At 49.1% G+C, this 21,000-nt stretch overlaps 2 protein-coding genes across 3 annotated transcripts in view; one reads left to right on the top strand and one right to left on the bottom strand.

The window, feature by feature from the left end:
- The window catches only part of LOC147629581 (phosphoglycolate phosphatase 1A, chloroplastic-like), a 110,252-nt gene that overhangs the window by 62,563 nt on the left and 26,689 nt on the right, over window positions 1-21,000 (top strand). The gene's annotated exons all lie outside the window — the stretch shown is intronic.
- Window positions 3,025-4,102, bottom strand: LOC147629582 (uncharacterized). The gene has a single exon (XM_086811935.1). It carries the CDS (start codon window positions 3,912-3,914, stop codon window positions 3,138-3,140), a length of 777 nt encoding a protein of 258 aa, XP_086668061.1. The 5' UTR covers window positions 3,915-4,102; the 3' UTR covers window positions 3,025-3,137.

Below are 21,000 nucleotides of genomic sequence, written 5' to 3'. Positions count from 1 at the left end.
CCACAGATCAAAGGTCTCTAATTCCTCTTAGCCCAAGGGGTAATCAAGCATGCTCTACAAGCTGGTGAAGACAGAAATCAATTTCATCAAGTCTACATTGAGATCAAAGCTCTTCATCAAATCTGCAGGTGACTTTGGTAAAACAGAGATTAAGCTTTCAATATTTGGTCAAATCTTGTGTTTCTTGGCTTAATCCTCTACTAGACTCATTGCTATTGATGCCTTTGAAAGCATTTGAGCTCATTTGAAGTGGAAGGCACCAGATCTGGACTCCCCGTATACTCTGTTTTCTGCACACAAAACAGAGCATTAATTTACTAATCAGTGATTAATCAGTGCTAATCACTATATTTTGGTGCAATTGAGGGTTCAAATTAACCATTAGGTATCTGATACAGATCCCTATAACTTCAGATTGCAAATCAGAGTTGGTTTGATACTCCAACCATCCCGTACAAATTGGTTACCCTTAATTTAGTGTAATTTCTGGGAAAATTGTGCTGATAAAATTGTGAAAATCATCATTTTGCATTTAACCCTTGGTTAATGCCTGTAAATCTCACTCAAATACAAGTTTATTCACAGCCAGAGTTGCATTTGGAATGTGCATAAGAATGGATGCTATACGCATTATGTATTGGGCACATTGCATAGTGTAAAAATGGGAACAGACACTGCCCTTGTCCAGAATAAGGCAAGAGGTAAGACCTCCCGCATAAATTTGGGTTTGCATTGCATAATGATACAAAATAAACATAAAAAGCCCAAAGGAACTGTCAGCAAAACATTGAAACATGTTGCTCACATGGAGCAAAATAACCTGACGGACGAGCTCATGGCCCCAGCCATGGAAGAAGAAGAATATCTCTTCCCAAGAAGAGGATCCACACCAAGAAGATCTGAAGGAAGACATGGACACGAGAAGAGAAGCTGCCCCAAGAAGACTGAAAGAAGAGACGGACGCGTGGAGAGAAGCTGCCACGACAAGAAGACTGAAGAGAAGAGAAGATGTGAGGCTCCAAAGAGTGAGGAGCCATGTGAAAATCTCTGAGAGAGAGAGAGAGAGAGAGACCCCACAACCCAATGTAACCTGCCCCAATAAAGTAAAACCACCTCTGAGCCACCGATGATGTAGGCCACGTGGTAGATGTATGTGTGAGCACTTTAGTCAAGGTCGCGGGCAACTATAGTAAGCCTTGGACACATAGAGAGAGAGAGTGTCAAGGACTATGGGTTTAGGGATCTGAGGCACTGGTCGCAGGCTATCAAGTAAGAGAGAAACTTGATATAGGGTCCAGGTGTGCTGAGATAACTTGAGGGGAGGAATAGATACTGGTCGCGGACTACCAAGTAAGGGGAGGCAAACTTGGTATAGGGTCTAGGTGTTCTAGGAGTATTCACTTGAGGGGAGGTGTTGAAAATACAAGTGAATAGGGTGTGTGTGGGAACAAGCTCTTGGATAGAGGCTGTAAAAGAGGAGATGTAATTGTGAAAGAACCTGTGAAAAGGTGAGAAGAATCTACTGGGAGAGAATAATGGGTAGCATGAGGGAATTTAGGAGTGTGGAGTTATTCTGGGAGATAATCAGGGAAAAGAGAAGAGGTGGAGAGAATCAGGCAAAAGGTGGAGATATTCTGGGAGTGAATCATGGAGAAATCAATGGGATTTGATGCTTGATGTAAACACTATAAATTGAGGCATAGCCCTAATGAGAATTTGCTGGTTTTTGAGTATCCATGCCTACATTAATCTATTTGTTAATTACCCACTAATTACGTCTTAATTATTTGCTAATCACTTTGTTAATGATGTTGATTCTAGTGTTTGATCCACCATAGCTCATCATTATGCTCAAATTTCAACAGTGTCCTCTGTCTCCTGCGGGCTCTGAGTGTCTCTGCTCTCTGGAGAGTAATTCCTTGCCGTGTAGGGGCTGGGAGGGAGATGGATCTCTGAAAAAATGTAGTAATCTGTGTCTGTCGCCCCCCCTCTGGAGCTGTCTGAGCCTGTAAATAATAATGTCTCTCTGTGGCGTTGTATGTCGAGAATGAATCTCCCTAACTCGAATGTTGAGGCGGCGGGCATGCCTCATCTTCTCCTCCTCAATGGTGGTGTGAATGATTTGGTGTTCTTCCCTTTGAGTCTCCGCCCTCACTTCTTTACGGATGTTCTTCTTCACCACCTCAACCCATCCTGATTGCTTGGCTTCGAGCTTTCCCTCCATGTCCTTTGTGATCTCCTTGGAGATCTCTTCTTTGATGGCCGTGAGTGTTGTCATTGATCTCCCCTTCTTCCTTCTCAGTATTCTTGATGGCTACCGTTTCCACTTTCAATGCACTCACCTCCTCCTTGAGTGCCGTGTTCTCTTGTTCGAGGTTCGTGACCCGTGCTTCGAGAGCCATGATGTGCCGGTGTAGTTTGTTCTCCACCTCATTGAGGTTGGAATCGGATGTCTTCTTGTTCTCCTTGATTAGTGCCTTCATTGCCGTCTCGAGGGCCTCGAGTTTCTCTTGGAGACTCGGGGCCATTCCTCCAAATCACTCTGCAGTCCTTCCCACAGGCAGGGAGGAGAGAGAGAGAGAGAGAGAGAGAGAGAGTTATGTTGCTGCCTTGGGGGCCTGAGCAAGGGTCGGTGGGGAAAGGCGGCGATAGCGAACAGAGAACAGCGGGGAGAAGGCGGCGACAGTAGCGAATAGGGGCGGCCCCAGGAGAAGCCGGCGGCGAGCGAGTGGGTGGGGTAGCAGGCGGGTAGCAGCAGCGTGATGGGAGAGAGCAGTGCGGGCAGCGCATAGGGCGGCTGTGCAAGCGGGCGATCCTGTCTCAATACTCTGTTCCTCTCACTATGAGAGAGACGGATATGTGGTGCATCCCTGTCATACTGGAATGTAGAGAGAGAAAGAAAGAAAGAAAGAAAGATATATTAACGTCCTGTCGAGGCCAAAGCTGACCTATAGGACAGATCAGAATACATCTTTGGTTACAATCCACTTCGGGGTATCGGTTAAAGAAAAGTGCATTGGGATCAAAAAGAAACTAACTTCAAAGCTCTCATGACTCATGAGAGTTACATGTTACAATGGTAAAATCACCATGTGCTTAATGTGATTAGATATGTATAAGTATCAAGTTCATGTCCTTCAAAAGGAGGGTGGACCTTTAAAATCTTTGATGATAGCTTTTCCTCCTCTATAGACCGCCCACTTCCCTTGTTTCCTTGCTTCTCTGACTTTGGCCAGTTCCCCCGCTCTATTCTTTAGTTGTAGTGGGGTCAACTCATCAGAAATCCACACCGAGGTACCTTGCAATGATTTAGTCTGCTTCATTACCTTGATCTTATCAATCATATCATAGTATCGAACCCTAGCCTGTTTCCCTTTAATTTGAATGTCAGTTGGGTCACCAAGGTCTATAAAAGGTACCACTTTAGTGAGTCGTTCCTTTATGATATCTACATCCAAGATGTATCCCTCTAGCTGTTCATCTGTGTTGGTACCTACTGACCAATCTTCTGGCAAGCCCCCAATTCGAACAAAAGTTTCCAGGCTTTTGACCCTTTCATTTTCTTTCAGGACTGACAGTACTTCACTGACAAAGTTCTCTGATTTTACCTGAGGTTTTGTGCTTTCTTGTTGTGTTTCCTGTATTTTTTGGGTTGCTTCTTGGGCTGCTTCCTGAATCTCCTGCTTGTTCTTGATGTCCTGCAATTGAGCTTCGAGGCCAGCAATCCTTGTTTCTTGACTGGCAATCTTTGTTTCCTTGTGTGTCAGCTCAGTTTTGAGGGTGGAGACCTCCTGCTGCAATTTCTTCAGTTCTCCCATGATGAAGATCTCCCATGGGGATTGAGGTTTGATAAGGGGTGGAAGGGGGGGTGGGTTCGAGGCCATGGTTGCAAATGACTTCAGTTTAGGGGCCATGTTGTATCACGGGGGTGCTGAAAATAGCCCACAGGGAGCCCCCCCCCTCCCCCTCAGGGGGGTACTGAATTTAAACCCTACTCAAGAGAGGGTAAGGGCGAGCAGAGGAGCAGAGGAGGGGGCTGCTACTACAGCGGCGACGGGAGGGGCAGGCCCTGCTGCAGCGGCGACGGGAGAGAGAGAGAGAGAGAGGAAGTGACGGGGAGAGAAGCGGCGACGGGAGGGGCAGGCCCTGCTGCAGCGGCGACGGGAGAGAGAGAGAGAGAGAGGAAGTGACGGGGAGAGAGAGAGAGAGAGAGAGGAAGTGACGGGGAGAGAAGCGGCGACGGGAGGGGCAGGCGAGAGAGAGGAAGTGACGGGGAGAGAAGCGGCGACGGGAGGGGCAGGCCCTGCTGCAGCGGCGACGGGAGAGAGAGAGAGAGAGAGGAAGTGACGGGGAGAGAGAGAGAGAGAGAGAGGAAGTGACGGGGAGAGAAGCGGCGACGGGAGGGGCAGGCCCTGCTGCAGCGGCGACGGGAGGGGCAGGCCCTGCTGCAGCGGCGACGAGAGAGAGAGAGAGAGAGAGAGAGAGAGAGAGAGAGAGAAATATTAACGTCTACGAGAGGCCAAAGTCAACTGTGATTTATCATGGATCGGTGGAGCCCATATACAAACAATATAAGGGGGGTGGGGATGTGGATGGAGTGCTAAGGCAAGATGCATCTCTATATGCTAAAGGGGTAGTACAAGCATGCTATGCAGAGCTATGTCTAACTCCATCCAGTGCCATAAGAGGGATATAAGATATCATACATCGCCGATGCTGAGGCTGTGAATGGCATGAACATGTACCCTGAGTCTGAATGAAAGCGAGCTAGCCTCTCCTGTGTCTCCATCTGGTGTCTCATTTGGATAGCTGCTATCTCTCGGTGAACGGAGTCGGGGTGCTCTATGTCCAGTCTGTCTAGGTCTCCTCCTGGCTCTCAATTCCTCTGCTCTCTGTGCGGTCACCCCACGTGGTACATCAGCTGGCACTGGCATAGCTCTCTGGAAGAAATCTGTGAGCTGGGACTATCTCCCACCCCTAGTGGGAGCGGGTGTCTAGAGGAGTCTCTCTCGAGAACTATGAAGCTCTAGTAGTAGTTTGCCAAGCTGTCGCTGGTCCGAGGCCTCCATCAACTGATGTAGTGAAGAGTGCTCCTCAAACAATCCTGCATATCTATCTCTGACCCCCTGGTGGGCTCTACATCTACATACAAAGTGATCCTCAGGGGAGAGAGAGAGAGAGAGAGAGAGAGAGAGAGAGAGAGAGAGAGAGAGAGAGAGATTGGGCAACATTTGCTGGAGCTTGGGGCCCGACACCATCTCGTTATTTATAACGGGATGACTCAGTGGCCAGATTCAGGTGGGTTGACTTGCTTTCCAGTGGGAGGCGGCAGTAGTACAGTGGACTATGTGATGGGATCCCGGGAGGCAGCAGATATGGTGTCTCACTTCACCGTACCACCATGCCCCATTGGGGCGGATCATACATACCTATCCCTCACTTTCAGGAGCTTACTGGAGACCCACCCACCCATCATACAACCACCACGCACTATTTTCCACTTCACTCAGGACCTAGCCGATGTGTACGACTCTCATGTTCATGATCAGCTATTTGCCTTAGATCCATCGCCACCCATGGCTATGCTCACCTCCCAGCTCTCACACGTACTGCACTCCGCAGCCGCGAGGAGTTTCCCATACCACATACAGACAAGACAGCCACCTACATCTGGGAGCATGCCCCAGAACCGATGGTATGATGATGAGTGCAGAAACCTTGGCCGCAGTCTCGGAGTGCAGAGGGCTCGCGAGGAGATCACCCAGAGGCAGGCAGGCAGGAGGATGCATACTCTCACCCGCCGTAAGTGGCGAGCTTATGAGGAGCCTCAGTACTGGGACACACATCACATGCTCATGAGTAGAGATGCTGCTGCTGCTTGGAGGAGACTCAGAGAGCCCCGTCCTCTCACACCTATTATCGATCCTCAGACCTGGCAGACATATGCAGAGAGACTTTATGATGTGCCTGCACAGCCCCCTATACCACAGCCCACAGAGCCATGCTCCACAGTCTCCACCTTCTTCACCCCACCTATGGTTAGGAGAGCCATATGCCGACTCCAACATGGACGGGGGACAGATCATACAGGATTACAGGGAGAGCATCTCATCTATGCTATTGATACATTGGCACCATTTCTTGCTCATCTCTTCAACAGAGCTCTGTCAGAGGGGTTTCCGGCTGAGTGGACGATGCACACTATTGTGCCGATCCATAAAGCAGGAGATGTACTAGACCCCGGGAACTACAGGACCATCATGATTGGCCATATATTGGCCAAACTATACGGGGCAGTTTTGGAGGCAGAGCTGAGCACTCATGCAGAGGTTGGGGGATTGAGAGCAGCAGGCCAGGCAGGCTTCCGTCGAGCCTTCTCGACCATCGACCACATTTTTACATTGAGGTGCCTGATTGATCAAGCCAAGGCACGGAGGGAACGGCTCTATTGTTGCTTTGTGGATTTCCGCAAGGCATTTGATACAGTGCGTAGAGAGCGCCTCTTTCGGCGACTACAGACACTAGGCATACCTTCAGACATGATGTGGGGCATATACAGGCTATATGAGCAGGTCTTTGGGAGAGTCCGATGACCAGAAGGCTTGTCCGACACAGTTGCTAGCACCATTGGTGTGAAGCAGGGGTGCCCGCTCTCCCCCACGCTCTTTGGGCTCTATATTGATGAGGTGGTCGATTACATCACACAGGGAGGAGGCTCTAGGGTTGAGCTATCAGGTATTACTGTCCATGTTATGCTTTATGCTGATGACATCGTCTTGGTATCCGACACGCAGGTTGGGCTTCAAAGACACCTTGTGGCTCTTGATGGCTTCTGCGCACAGCATGGTCTCACAGTGAACCTTGGGAAAACCAAGGTTATGATCTTCCACACCTCACCCGCAGTCAGGAGCCACACTACTCTCACATTAGCAGGAGGGCGGGTCGAGGTGGTGAGCTCTTATGTTTACCTTGGCATCACATTTACTAGCTCAGTTGGACGCTTCTCCATGGCTCAGGCAGTCCGAGACAGAGTGACTCGGGGGTATGCAGCTCTTGCTGGCCTTGAGCGTCAGTGTCATCAGGCACATTTTCAGGAACCCCGCACGAAGGGGTGGCTCTTTGATGCATTAGTGACACTAGCCTTGATGTATGCAGCAGCGGTTTGGGCACCAGGGCTTGCCATGGGTACAGCTGGAGAGACCACAGATCTTGATGCTCTCGAGGATGATACGCAGCAAACCATCCGTCCCGCACGACATTGTTCGAGCTGAGTTTGCTGCACCACCTATGGCAGTGGAGGCATTGTTCCAGACGATCTCCTTTATATACAGGATGAGGGAGATGCCCACGGAGAGATTATCTCGCTAAGCTTTTGAGGCATCCAGACAGCTGGCCGAGGTTGGACACTGGATCTTGGTATGCACAGATGCTAGAGTGGTTCTCACATCATGGGATAGACATTGAGCGGTTACCACCTTTTCAGTATGATCAGTCTGCTCCACGTGGTTACCTCTCTCTCAATGAGAGGAACAGAGTGATGAGACAGGACATATGGCAGCACTACATACAGGAGACATGGACAGCACCAGAGAGCCCACTACCACCGAAGATGCTGTATTACAGAGACCACTTTATGAGCATCTCAGGGGATGGGTTTATACATCGACCGCGGTACATGGATGTATACATGCCACACAGCTCTCGTGTTGCTATTGGACAGCTACGAGTCTCATCACATCAACTAGAGATAGAGGCTGGGAGAGCGGCATGGGTTCCCAGAGCTGAGCGGATATGCAGATTGTGCCGCGAGGAGGTGGAGACTAAGGATCACTTTGTATGTAGATGTAGAGCCCACCAGGGGGTCAGAGATAGATATGCAGGATTGTTTGAGGAGCACTCTTCACTACATCAGTTGATGGAGGCCTCGGACCAGCGACAGCTTGGCAGACTACTACTAGAGCTTCATAGTTCTCGAGAGAGACTCCTCCAGACACCCGCTCCCACTAGGGGTGGGAGACAGTCCCAGCTCACAGATTTCTTCCAGAGAGCTATGCCAGTGCTAGCTGATGTACCACGTGGGGTGACCGCACACAGAGAGCAGTAAATGAGAGCCAGGAGGAGACCTAGACAGATTGGACATAGAGCACCCCGACTCTGTCACCGAGAGATAGCAGCTATCCGAATGAGACTCCAGATGGAGACACAGGAGAGGGTAGCTCGCTTTCATTCAGACTCAGGGTACATGTTCACGCCATTCACAGCCTCAGCATCGGCGATGTATGATATCTTATATCCCTCTTATGGCACTGGATGGAGTTAGACATAGATCTGCATAGCATGCTTGTACTACCCCTTCAGCATATAGAGATGCATCTTGCCTTAGCACTCCATCCACATCCCCACCCCCCCTTATATTGTTTGTATATGGGCTCCACCGATCCATGATGATTCACAGTTGTATCCAAACACATGCACACTTTTTCTTTTCTTTCTTTTCTTCCGATGACCGGAAGAACACAGTTGTATTATTTTTTGTCTCATAGGCCGGCTTCGGCCTCTCGTAGACGTTAATATATCTTTCTTTCTTTCTTTCTTTCTCTCTCATTTCTGCGTTTTTTTGCTGTGCACTTGCTCTAGGTGTTTTCAGATCTTGTCTTCATCTAACATGGTATCAGAGCTCTAGGCTCTTGGAAGATCTTGGGAACTGTGTGAGCAAGAGGGGGGCTGTTTGTGTTGCTGATTGGAGGACTGTTTTGGGCTGTACGGGAAGAGGAGAAGCAAGCGAAAGGCAGGCCTTGTTGCTGGACAGCCACTTGCAGGTTTAGTTCTTCATTTTTTCCCACCCACCCTCCCTTTTCAGTTACACCCCCGCAATGGCAGATTTACTTGAGATGGCTGAGAAGCACGTGAAGATCCCGTCACTCCCCACGTTCCCAGTGGACTGTTAGTCGGATGGGAACAACTACGGCATATGGAAGGTAATGATGGAATCTGTTTTGGAGTCTTATGACCTTGCTGATTTCATTGTTGTTGGGGTTCCACGGCCGGAGTTAGAGGAAGGGAAGTTACCCTCCATTCGGAAGGAACGGGAGGCACATGCACAGTTATGGGATTGTGTCAATGCCAAAGTCCGTTCTTCCATCTTCCTCAATGCACACCACAGGTGATCAACCACATAAAGCAAATGACGCTGGCTAGAGGTATTTGGTAGCATTTGGCTTCTCTCTACAACAGGGTGTCACCCATGAAGAGAATCTCCTTGGAAGTTCATATGCGGGTGATGAATCCTGCAAAGTCGTCGATGATGTGGGAGCACATCAAGCAGCTGCAGGCTCTTCAACAGGAAGTTCTCCAGGCAGGGAAAGAGATATCATCAGAGGATATGGCCATAACGTTGCTATCACGTTTGCCCTCTCAGTACTCAGCCTTTCACTCTTCGTTGATTACCAGTGGCAGGCTCAGCACCATCACATGGAAGGAGCTTGTGCCCATGGTCTTGGAGTAGGAAGAGCGATTCACGAACCCTCCACGGAGCGATTCACGAACTGGCCAACGGTCGAAAGGCCGTAATAATAACAAGGGCAAAGGAAAGGCTTCATTGGAGAAGTCTTCTGAGAAGAAGCCCGACTCAGATCGAGAGAAACTGAAGGCCGAGAGGACCTGTAATGATTGTGGCGAGAAAGGCCTCTATTGGAGGAAGTGTCTCAAGCGGACCGGGAAGAGTGCTAATTCTTCAGCTTCAGCTGCAAAGACTCTAGCCTTTGTGCACTTAGAGATGATGGACACGGATGCTTCATCTTCTTCGAGCGAGGAGGCAGTTGGCTTCACCGCAAAGGATTCTCGGGAATGGATTCTTGATAGTGGTGCTTCCAGGTACATGACTCCTTCTCGTGACTTCTTTCTGGATCTGAAACGGCAGTCAGGTCGCATTTTCATTGGCGACAATTCCACAATTCCGATACACAGTGAGGGCCGGATGGAGATCATTTCTGATGGCAGAGGGGGGAAGCATTCCTCTTGTGTTCTTTACGTCCTAGCACTTGGTTTTCATCTATTGTCAGTGCATGAGGTATGCAAGATTGGCTTTCGGGTTGAGTTTGAGGAGCATTATGTTGCTCTACGGGACCGCGAGACTAGCTAGGTTGTTTGGAAAGGCGGCGTGGAGAATGGTATATACAAACTCTCCGCACTCTCCTCTTTGACAAGTTCTCAGGTTGGTGACTTGTGGCACTTTCGGTTTGGCTACTTAAATGTGCATGCGCTGCGGCGAGCTTTCCGGGACCAGATGGTGGTTGGCTTGCCAGATGTTGGCAGCAGGCAAGGATGCTGCAGTTCTTGCATTTGTGGTAAGTAGCACAGGGAATCTTTTCCGAAGCAGGCTTCCAGGCGGGCTTCGAAACCATTGGAGTTGGTACACACTGACTTGTGTGGACCTATGTAGACAGCATCCTTGGAAGGTTCTTTGTACTTCATGCTGCTTGTTGATGATTGTTTTAGATTCACATGGGTTTATTTCCTTTCTCAGAAGGACCAAGCTTTTTGCTCGGTTCAAGGAGTGGCATGTAATGGTGGAGAAAGAGTCTAGCTTGCAGGTGAAGACTCTTCGGGCTGATAAAGGAGGTGAATTTTCTTCTAATGCTTTCGTGAGATTTTGTGGACGATGCTTGAGCATCGTGATCTTCCTCGTCCACCACTTTGGGGAGAGGCTGTGGCTACGGCTGTCCATATCCTCAACCGGTCTCCGACGACTTCAATACTGCACATGACTCCCTTTGAGGCATATTTTGGCAGGAAACCTGATGTCTTCCAATTCCGTGTGTTTGCGAGCGATGCGTATGTTCACATTCCGTGTGTTTGCGAGCGATGCGTAAGTTCACATTCCGAAGAAGCAGAGGGGGAAGCTCGACTCAAAGTCCCTAAAGCTTGTCTTTGTGGGATATAACTCTCTTTCCAAGGGATATAGGTTATATGATCCAGAGAGGAACGAGGTTGTTGTCAGCAGCAGGGATGTGGTCTTTGATGAGCATGATCCGGTTTCCAGTGTTGATGAGCCGCCACTTCTTGGAGACCCAGAGAATTCTTATGATGATTCCCAGTCGATTGTTCCATATGGACAACCTCAGTCAATTCAGGAGGTTGAGCCCGTAGCTGGAGATGAGCCCCCGCAGGAGTAGGAGGCTCCGCGTTCTGTTCGAGTACCCAGGTGGTTAGTGGACACCCTTCGGGAGTCAGGTGTAACACGCGGAAGCTCTGAGAGTCTTCTTTCAGCCCTAAACACCACTTAGAACATGCTGATGCAAAAAAGCAGACAAAAGGGGGAGTAGAGAGAGAGAGATAGCTAGAAATTCAGTATATTCATATGGTACAAAAAGGTACCCAGTTCTACAGCCATTGGCTGCCTTGAAAAGGTAGTGAAATATCCTACTCTAATCCTAGTCTAGACCCACACCCAAAGGGGGAGTGAATGACTAAATCAATGAGCAAACTTGCCTTTTATAGGCTGGAGAATATCCCATGGACTGGCGGACTGTTGGTCGGCCAGCTCCAAGACAAATAATTCACCTACTAATGCAGCCGACAGGGAATACTCCACAGAAAATGCTCCTAAAATCTATCCCTTCTTTATCTTGTTGCCTCCTTAGGGTTAGCCCTTGTGAGAAGCATGTACATGTGTGCACATGACATCCTCCCCCTGCTAAACTTGATGACGGGATTCCAATTTGATTCTTGGATGACTATCATTATCCCATTCTATTCGTGGAGTCCCTCTGTCACCCTTCCAACTCTGGCAACCTTTTCACTGAATGCCTGGCCCGGTCTCCAAAACCACTCTGACTCTGAATAAAATCTATGCATCTGTTCCATCCAGTCCCCAATCCGTTCCTGCCCCGACTCTGAACACTGTCTTGGTCTTCATTCTTGAGAAATGAGTCTGGCACTCTCACTCCACCCCTTGGAGGATAATTCTCCCTTGGGACCATTGCCCGAGAACCTATCTGGCTCACAGGACTGCCATCCCCTCTGGCTTTGTGGAACACCACCAACAAACCTCCTGGGACAATGTAACACGCGGAAGCTTTGAGAGTCTTCTTTCAGCCCTAAACACCACTTAGAACATGTTGATGCAAAAACGCAGACAGAAGGGGGAGTAGAGAGAGAGAGAGCTGGAAATTCAGTATATTTATATGGTACAAAAAGGTACCCAGTTCTACAGCCAGAGGCTGCCTAGAAAAGGTAGTGAAATACCCTACTCTAATCCTAGTCTAGACCCACACCCAAAGGGGGAGTGAATGACTAAATCAATGAGCAAACTTGCCTTTTATAGGTTGGAGAATATCCCATGGACTGGCCGATTGCTGGTCGGCCATCTCCAAGACAAATAATTCACATACTGGTGCAGCCGACAGGGAATACTCCACAGAAAATGCTCCTAAAATCCGGTTCTATTCTAATCATCCCTTCTTTATCTTGTTGCCTCCTTAGGGTTAGCCCTTGTGAGAAGCATGTACTTGTGTGTGCACATGACATCAGGTGTCACGGAGCTTCCCTCCCAATGGACCACAGAGGATGGACCTCGAAGATCGCACAAAGTCCGTGATAAAAGTCATTCAGCGGAGCTTTCACAGGTAAACTATGCTTTGATGTCTTGTATCATGCGGGACAAAGAGCCTACTTCCATCAAGGAAGCCCTTGCACAGGATACTTGGAGGAAAGCCATGTAGGTGGAACTGGATACCATTGAGAAGAAGGAGTTGGTACCGAGGCCGTCGAAATAGTCTGTCATTGGTGTCAAGTGGGTCTTTAAGACCAAGTATACGTCAGATGGGTCGGTGGACAAACACAAAGCCAGATTTGTGGCCAAGGGTTATGCGCATCGGCCTAGCATCAACTATGAGGATACCTTTGCACCGACAGCGAGGATGACCACGATTCGGACCTTTCTTGCCCTTGCTTCTTCTCAACGGTGGCCTGTATATCAGATGGATGTCAAATCTACGTTCCTTAATGGTGACCTGCAAGAGGAGGTGTATGTTGAGCAGCCTCCAGGCTTTGAGGTTCGAGGATCAAAGGGTATGGTTTACAGGTTGAGGAAGGCCTTGTATGGTCTTAAACAGGCTCCCAGGACTTGGAATCAGAAGATTGATTCCTTTTTTCTCCGGACTGGATTTCAGAGATTGGTTGCAGATCCCAACCTATATCTCTTTCGGGAACGCGGCATGGTCACGTTAATCATCCTTTATGTGGATGACCTCATTCTCTCCGGCGGTCATATGGAGCACATTACAATGACGAAGGCTGCCTTGTCAAAGGAGTTTGAGATGACCGACTTATGCTTACTCCACTTCTTCTTGGGATTGGAGATCTGGCAGACCCAGAGGGGGTTCTTTGTCTCTTAGTAGCGGTATGTTCATGAGTTGCTTAAGGCCTTTGGGATGGAGAATTGCAAGCCTATCACGTCTTCGATGGACCCGAACACGAAGTTGACAGTGAATGATTCTTGTGAGTCAGTTGATGCCTCTCTGTACCGGAAGCTGGTTGGTTCATTGATCTGGTTGTTGAACACCAGATTGGACTTGAGCTTTTCTGTGGGGCTATTGAGCTCATTCATGCAGACGCTGTTGAAGTCTCATTGGGACCCAAGATTGCGGATCCTGCGGTATCTGCAGGGTACGAAGGATCTTGGACTCTTTTACATAGGAGGGGGATTGATGGATGGAGTCAGACTCCAACGATGAAGTGACTCGGATTGGGGAGGAGATCCAGACACAACGAGATCAGCATCAGGCAACAGTTTTTCCCTCGGCTCAGGAGCGGTTTCATGGGGTAGCAAGAGGCAGCCAACTATTGCCTTGTCATCGACAGAGGCAGAGTACTGGGCTGCTTGTGGTGTTGCTTGCGAGGTTGTGTGGCTGCGGAGGTTGCTGGGTTTCCACAGAAGGAGCCCATCCAGTGCGATAACCAGAGCTGTATAGCTATTGCTCGGAATCCGGTCTTCCATGCCCGGACCAAGCACATAGAGATACAATATCAATTTGTTCGTGAGAAGATCTTGGTTGGTGATATCTTGCTTCTTTATTGTTCGACGGAGGACAATGCGGCGAACCTCTTCACTAAGTCTCTACCTCAGGCTATGCTCCGGCGGCACTCCAGCTCACCAGGGTTGGTTCCACATCCAGGAGTTGAGAGGGGGTGTTAGCAGTCATCTCCTGTCTGTATATTTACACTAGGGCCTCTGTTGTGGATGTGCCCGCCCGATTTAGGTGTTTTCTCATTTTTTCCCACTTTCCATATTTTTTCCTTGGTGTGGAGGGCTGTACGACTGCTTCGCTACCCCCGACTTTCCCCTGTGTGCTGGCTGATTGGAGGGCAGAGCTGGTCGTGGGCATTTTTGCTTGTTGTCGGCTGTTTTTCAGCAGGCCGATTGGCTGCCTGGGGCCATATAAAATGGCCCCTTGCCCCCCCACACTTTTCATCTTGTATTCCGGGATTTCTCGTGTATATAGCAAAGTTATACGCTTCTCTCTCTCTCTCTCTCTCTCTCTCTCTCTCTCTCTCTCTCTCTCGGACCAGCGACAGCTTGGCAGACTACTACTAGAGCTTCATAGTTCTCGAGAGAGACTCCTCCAGACACCCGCTCCCACTAGGGGTGGGAGACAGTCCCAGCGCACAGATTTCTTCCCGAGAGCTATGCCAGTGCCAGCTGATGTACCACGTGGGGTGACCGCACAGAGAGCAGAGGAATTGAGAGCCAGGAGGAGACCTAGACAGACTGGACATAGAGCACCCCGACTCCGTCATCGAGAGATAGCAGCTATCCGAATGAGACACCAGATGGAGACACAGGAGAGGGTAGCTCGCTTTCATTCAGACTCAGGGTACATGTTCACGCCATTCACAGCCTCAGCATCGGCGATGTATGATATCTTATATCCCTCTTATGGCACTGGATGGAGTTAGACATAGATCTGCATAGCATGCTTGTACTACGGAACTTATACATACCGGCTAGCCTCGCTCACTGAAGCTCCCGCCTTCACCCCTGCGCTCGCGCTGCTTGCCCATCGCCTTCCCTTCCTCGTGTCCCTTGCCTTCCTCCCCCCGCCTGCCATCGCTTCTGTGCCCCCCCCCCCCTTCTTCTCGCCGTTGCGCCCCCCCCCTTGCTTCTTGCGTTCTCGCCCGCTTGCGCCCCCCCCTTCCTCGCTGCTGCGCCTCCCCCCTCCTCGCCATCTCCCCCCCCCCTCCTAGCCTCTTCGCCTGTTCGCCCCCCCCTTCGCCTGTTCGCCCCCCCACCCCTTTTTCTCCTGTTCGCCCCCCCTCCTCTTCGCCTGTTCGCGCCCGCCTCCCTTCAGCAGCGCCCCGCCCCCCCTCCCTTTCGCGTTGCTGCCGCCCCCCCCCCCCCCCCCCCGGGCTTCTCCACCTGGATCTCCTCTGGTAGACTGCAGAAAGCCTGCCAGTCTCCAAAACTACGAGCTGGGCCTACCGCTAAAGGTCCCCAGGCTAGTCGAGGCCGAGAACCCAGCATATGACCCTGCTCCGTGCGAACCGCTGGGCTCCAGATGAGCGGCTGTCTGGCCCGCTCCTCAACACAAGGAGGAGGCCGCTGAGAGAGCCCCGGTCTCAGCAAGCGCCTGGAAGCAGCCCCCGAACAATAAGCTTCCCCAATAAGGCTCTACTCTGATCGACTGGATCTATAATGCCCAAACCGCCCTGAGCCAGCGGAAGTGTAATAACTGCCCATGCAACCTTTGTCCGAGCTGGCTGACCGTCCCTCCCGGACCACAGAAAGTTCCTGATCAGCCTCTGTACCTGGCTGATGCAAGAGCTCGAGAAAATCCAGCAAGACGTAATGTACCACATGGTCGCTAATAGCACCTGATTTGCCACCACCACCCTCCCAGCCAAAGATAGTCGAGCTGTACTCCAATACAACAGCTTCTTCCGAATGCTCAGAAGAAGCGGGGCAATCTGCTGCTCAGGTGACAAATCTAGGCCAATCTGGCATCCCAAATATCGCACTGCTGTGCCTGGAGGAATCCATCTAAAACCGGGGTCCGGGCTCCATGCCGGAGTGGGAGCACTACTGATCCAAAAGGCCACTGTCTTGCGCCAATTGATCAGTGCTCCCGAAGCTGCACTAAAAACCTGGAGCGACTGCTCAGCCCGAATAAGATTGGCGTCATGGCCATGCAAAAATAAGCCCGTGTCGTCTGCAAACTCAGCATCAAGCAGGTCCTCCCCCCGGACTGGGAGCTGAAGTCCTCTCAAACCAACCTCTTCTGCCGTCAAATACATACTCATAGCCTCCGCAAAGAAGAGAAAAAGGAAAGGGGCGAGAGGACACCCCTGACGGACTGATCTGGTTAGCTCAAAACTCGGCCCCCGTCCTCCTGCAATCAGCACCTGGCTGCGAGCTGTGGAATACAGAGCTGCCACCCCTCTGATCCATCCTGGCTCAAAGCCCAGGCGAAGCATAGTGCCCTCTAAGAAACCCCAATCAACTCTATCGTATGCCTTCTCAAAATTGAGAAGCATCACGACCAAGTCCTCGCCAAGAAATCTAGCTCGGGCCGTCGCCTCCCAGAAAGTAAAGATGTTGTCAAGGATACTGCGCTCCTTGACAAATCCTGTCTGAGTAGCATGAATCAACTCCACAAACTCGTAGTGACCACATTTAATCCTAAAGGCTGTTTTTGGAATGTCAGCCGTAAAGATCTGAACTTGATGATAGCCACTCTTGAGATTTATCTTCGAAAAGAACCTTGCACCATTGAGTCGGAGATACTCAATCTTGGGCATTGGGAACGTGTTTTTCATTGTGAGCTTATTGAGTGTCCTATAGTCCACGCATAAACGTGCGGATTTGTCTTTCTTTTGCATAAATAAGATAGGTACAACAATGGATGAGGATGAGGGTTGGATAAATCCATCTTGGAGTAACTGGGACAACTGCTACTCTAGTTAGCGCTCCAATGCCTTCGAAAGGCGATAAGGGAACTAGGGGAACTTACTAGGCGGTTTCGTCTCGGGGACCAACTCCATGCGATGATCCTCAAGGCGACTGGGTGGAAGCTATGGTGGGAGATCATCCTTTAGCATAATATCTTAAATTGTGCCAAGAGACCATCCAGCTTTTGTGTTAAAAGGTTTGTTGGTTGAATAGTAGACTGCTGACTACGGACATAAATCAACACACATTTGGCTCCTTTTCTAATGGCTCTTTGGGCTTGGATATGTGAGATGCATGGAATGCTGAGCCTGTCCCCACGAATCAAGATAGGCTCAAGAACACCATCAACAATTGTGAAAGTGTCCTATCTCCAATCAAGAATGGGTGCATAATCCCTAAACCATTGAATGCTGAGAATCATATCACACCCTAAAAGAGGTGAGACAATGAAGTCTTACTGAAATGTGGCGTTTTGAACCTTGATTTCGAACTGCCGAGCCTTATGGGAAATGTGAGCCGAGTGTGAACCTGTCGACGTACCGGTGAGTTTATGCAATTCACTCTTCTTTGAGAGAAAAGAGTAGAGAGAGAGAAAGAAAGTTATATTATCATCTGCAAAAGACCCAAAGGGTCTATGAGACCAAAATGATGTGTACAGTGTCCATGAAATCTCATCATGGATGAAATAAGAAAAAGCAACAGATTAAGAGAAGATAGAGAGTTGATAACAGATTGGGTCCCAATTACCCACTGAAGCGCACCCCCCCCCCCCCCACCTCTTTGCAAAGTAGGAGTATGTGCTTGTATTTCTTTAAAGAACTTTGTACAATGACAATGAATGATGGCTGAGGACTGCCCAATGCAAGGACGCAGAAGACCGAATGCAGGCTGAACCATATGCTGTCCAAGACGCCTTGAATAACTCTTCAATGACCATTATGCAAGTCCAGAACTGTTGAGGGATGCACATATGCTGGCTGAATGCTGAAGAGGATCTTCACTGAAGCCTTCGAAACTGTAGCACAATAAATTGCTGAATGCTGAATGTATGCACAAGAGGCCGGAGGCTCTAGGCACACATAACTGCTCCTTGAATGCTTGAGGACTGATGATTTATGCCATGGACTGAGCGCTTGCTTATATATGCACATTTACGGCTGGCCGGTCTGCTTCAGGAGGCTGTCGGTCAGATTGGACAAAGGAAAATCCATAAAATAGCTTTAAATGCTGCACTTTTTCCCATGCGTGCCCCATAGGCTGGCCGACTGCTGTTTGAAAGCCCATGCAGGCTGCTGACTCGATGTCCATGCTTTCCATTATGCTTATATGGTGGCCGACATGCATAATCATGCTGATTATGCTGGCCGACATGCTCATGAGGGCTAGCATAGGGTGTCTAGCCCCACATGCAAGGCAACCCTCATAATGGGGTGCCTTATGGGCATATGCTGGCCCATTTGCATATGCCCCTATGATGTTTACTAATGCGATACCTAGTGCTAGGGTTGACCTCTACATGTGTACTTATATGATGAATTCTCCAAGTGGGTAAGAGGATTGACACATGCAGACGCTCTAAGGTTTGGAGACTGACCTACATAGCTCATGCGTGAAATGTCCCGGACTGGGGCTCACAATGGGGCCACGACATATGACAAAATGTTTCTAAAAAGGGTAATCCTACTATACAAATGTTGCACTGATGTAGTGCTAGTGTGTCACATAGGACTCTAGTACAGGCTTCATGTGACAACACCACTTAAGGGCTGGGACCCGCCATGTGATCTTTATTACAATAAGGAGTAATTCACCAAGTACAAGCACGAGGGTCCCATGCAAGTGTTGGATTATATCATCTCCAGAGGGTCTACATCACCTTTTTCATGCTTGTATTGGCCATTTATGAGGCCCTGCATTGGCATATCGTAGTAGAGATTATTCAGCATTTTTCTACCATTTTTTGGGGGTATTTTTAGGCATTTTTTGTAGCATTTTATGCTATTGTCATGCTGTCGGCCTGCTACAATTGGCCAACCGCATCCTGGGGGAATATATAAGGGCTGACTCGCTTTCCCCCAGTTCATCTCATTTTTCAGCATTCAATTCCAAAAGTTTATCAAGAAGTACAATGAAGCATGCCATCAGACCAAGTCTCATTCTCATGGAGCGGCGATACATATATGAATAGACATCCATAGTAAACATGCTCAGAGGCATGCTTGATAGTCAAAATCCTATAGCGTGGAATAAAGTTCCTAAGAGTCATACATTTGATGATTAACTATAAGATCAAGTTGTATAGGTTCGTAAAGAGATATCCCTCAGAGTCTCATGATATCTAGTCATATAAGTATCATTGTAAGAGTAATGTATTCTGCCAGCCACTCCTCTTGGTTGTAGAGGGTGCCATGATTCGTTGTCCTGAGTACCACCTCTATCTCCAGTCTGCCATAGTAGAAAAATAAAGGTGCTCAAATTATCTTGTCAAAGCCACTCAGTCTGCACAATTAGCGACTGCTTCTTACCATTGTACAGCACCTACGGGCTTCCCTCGTGTTCAGATTTCAGCAATAAACATCAATTTCCAGCATTTACAGGTCTTGTACCTGGGCCTGCATCTGTGTTTTATATTTGCTTCACTTTCTCTCATGGTATCATAGAAAAACATTGACCTGTGAGCAGAAGAAAGCTGCGTTTTCTGTTTTGGACTAGAGGCTTTGACAGTTTGCTGCGTTTTCTGCAGATTTCAGCGTAGAAGGTGCTGCGTTTTCTTCCGGGAGCATAGGCTTCCTTTAGAGTGCTGTGTTTTCGTCGTCTGACACTTGGGAATGTTGGTTTTTCTGATTGCTGAGGCCCTCTTCTAGGTGCTGAGGACACAGGGAACTACATCTTGGAGAGATCTTCCTCTCCTTTCAGTTTCCCACCCTCCCTCCCTTTCTTCTTGCTGTGCGCAGCCTGAGACGAGGACTTATTGGTTTTTTTCAGCCCCTTTCTTCAGAGAAGGTTTCTTGTTAGAGGACATGGCTTCACGAGGTTTCTCTACTGCTGCTGCTCCTCTTGTTGATTCTCCAGCACCATCACAGCCTGGATCCCCTGCTCCCGCCACTCCACAGGTGGTTCCTATTCCCAATCTTTCCTCTCTGAGTTTCTCTAATCGAGGTCTTGCTCCCACCCCTACCCACATACCATCCTACAATCCTCCCCAAGTCAGTGACTCCATGAAGCTTACAGCATCCAACTATCATACTTGGTCTTTCTACACTCAATTGTTGAAAGGAGCCGGTGTGTGGATGGCTATCTTCACACCTCACTTGGTGGACCCTGCTTTGAGAAGCATATTGGATGCTCGGGCTCGTCTTATCATCATACATTGCATGACTCCGTCCATACGGCCACAGTTTGTCTCCCCTCGGAGTACTGCTCATCAGATGTGGACAGAGATCCAGAGGAGGTATGGGAGAGTTTTGATAGTGAAGGTTGCCAAATTGGAGTTAGATCTGGAGAAGCTTACCATCACTGAGTCAGATAACTTGATTGAGAAGATTGGAGAGTTCTCTCGTAGCAAGTTGCAACTTGAGGAGTACGGGAGCACCATCAACAATCCGATCCATAAACTTCTTGGTAAGTTGCCTCCTTCCTTTGATTCTTTCAGAGATAATATTTATTTCTGTGATCCTCTTCCCCCTTTTGAGGAAGTCGTGAGTTATCTCCATGACAAGTGCATGCCACGCGGAAAAGGCAAGTCGGAGTCCGCTGTTGTTGCCTTTGTTGTTGCCTTTGACAAGGGCAAAGGCAAAGGCAAAGGCGGAAAAGGGAACTCCAACAACAACAACAACACAAAAAACAAAGACAAAGGCAAGAGTAAACATGATTCTAAGGAATTGAAGGACAAAAGGCTTTTACAGGCCACAAGCCGTTTGTTTCTCATCTTCGTGTTTTCGGTTGTGTTGCTTATGTGCATGTCCCAGATACGAAAAGGACCACACTCGCCCCAAAGTCAAAGAGGATGATCTTCACAGGCTACACTCTGAGATCCAAAGGGTACCGCTTCT

This window comes from Cibotium barometz, chromosome 17 (genome assembly GCF_041138505.1).
Source record: "Cibotium barometz isolate CiBa-2024 chromosome 17, ASM4113850v1, whole genome shotgun sequence".
Classification (NCBI taxonomy): domain Eukaryota; kingdom Viridiplantae; phylum Streptophyta; class Polypodiopsida; order Cyatheales; family Cibotiaceae; genus Cibotium; species Cibotium barometz.
Note: the sequence above shows the minus strand (reverse complement) of the source record. Positions and strands in the feature narration are given on the sequence as shown.

Bases quoted from the DNA above. Each gene is read 5' to 3' on its own strand.
- LOC147629582 (XM_086811935.1), bottom strand. From the start codon at position 3,914: ATGGCCCCTAAACTGAAGTCATTTGCAACCATGGCCTCGAACCCACCC.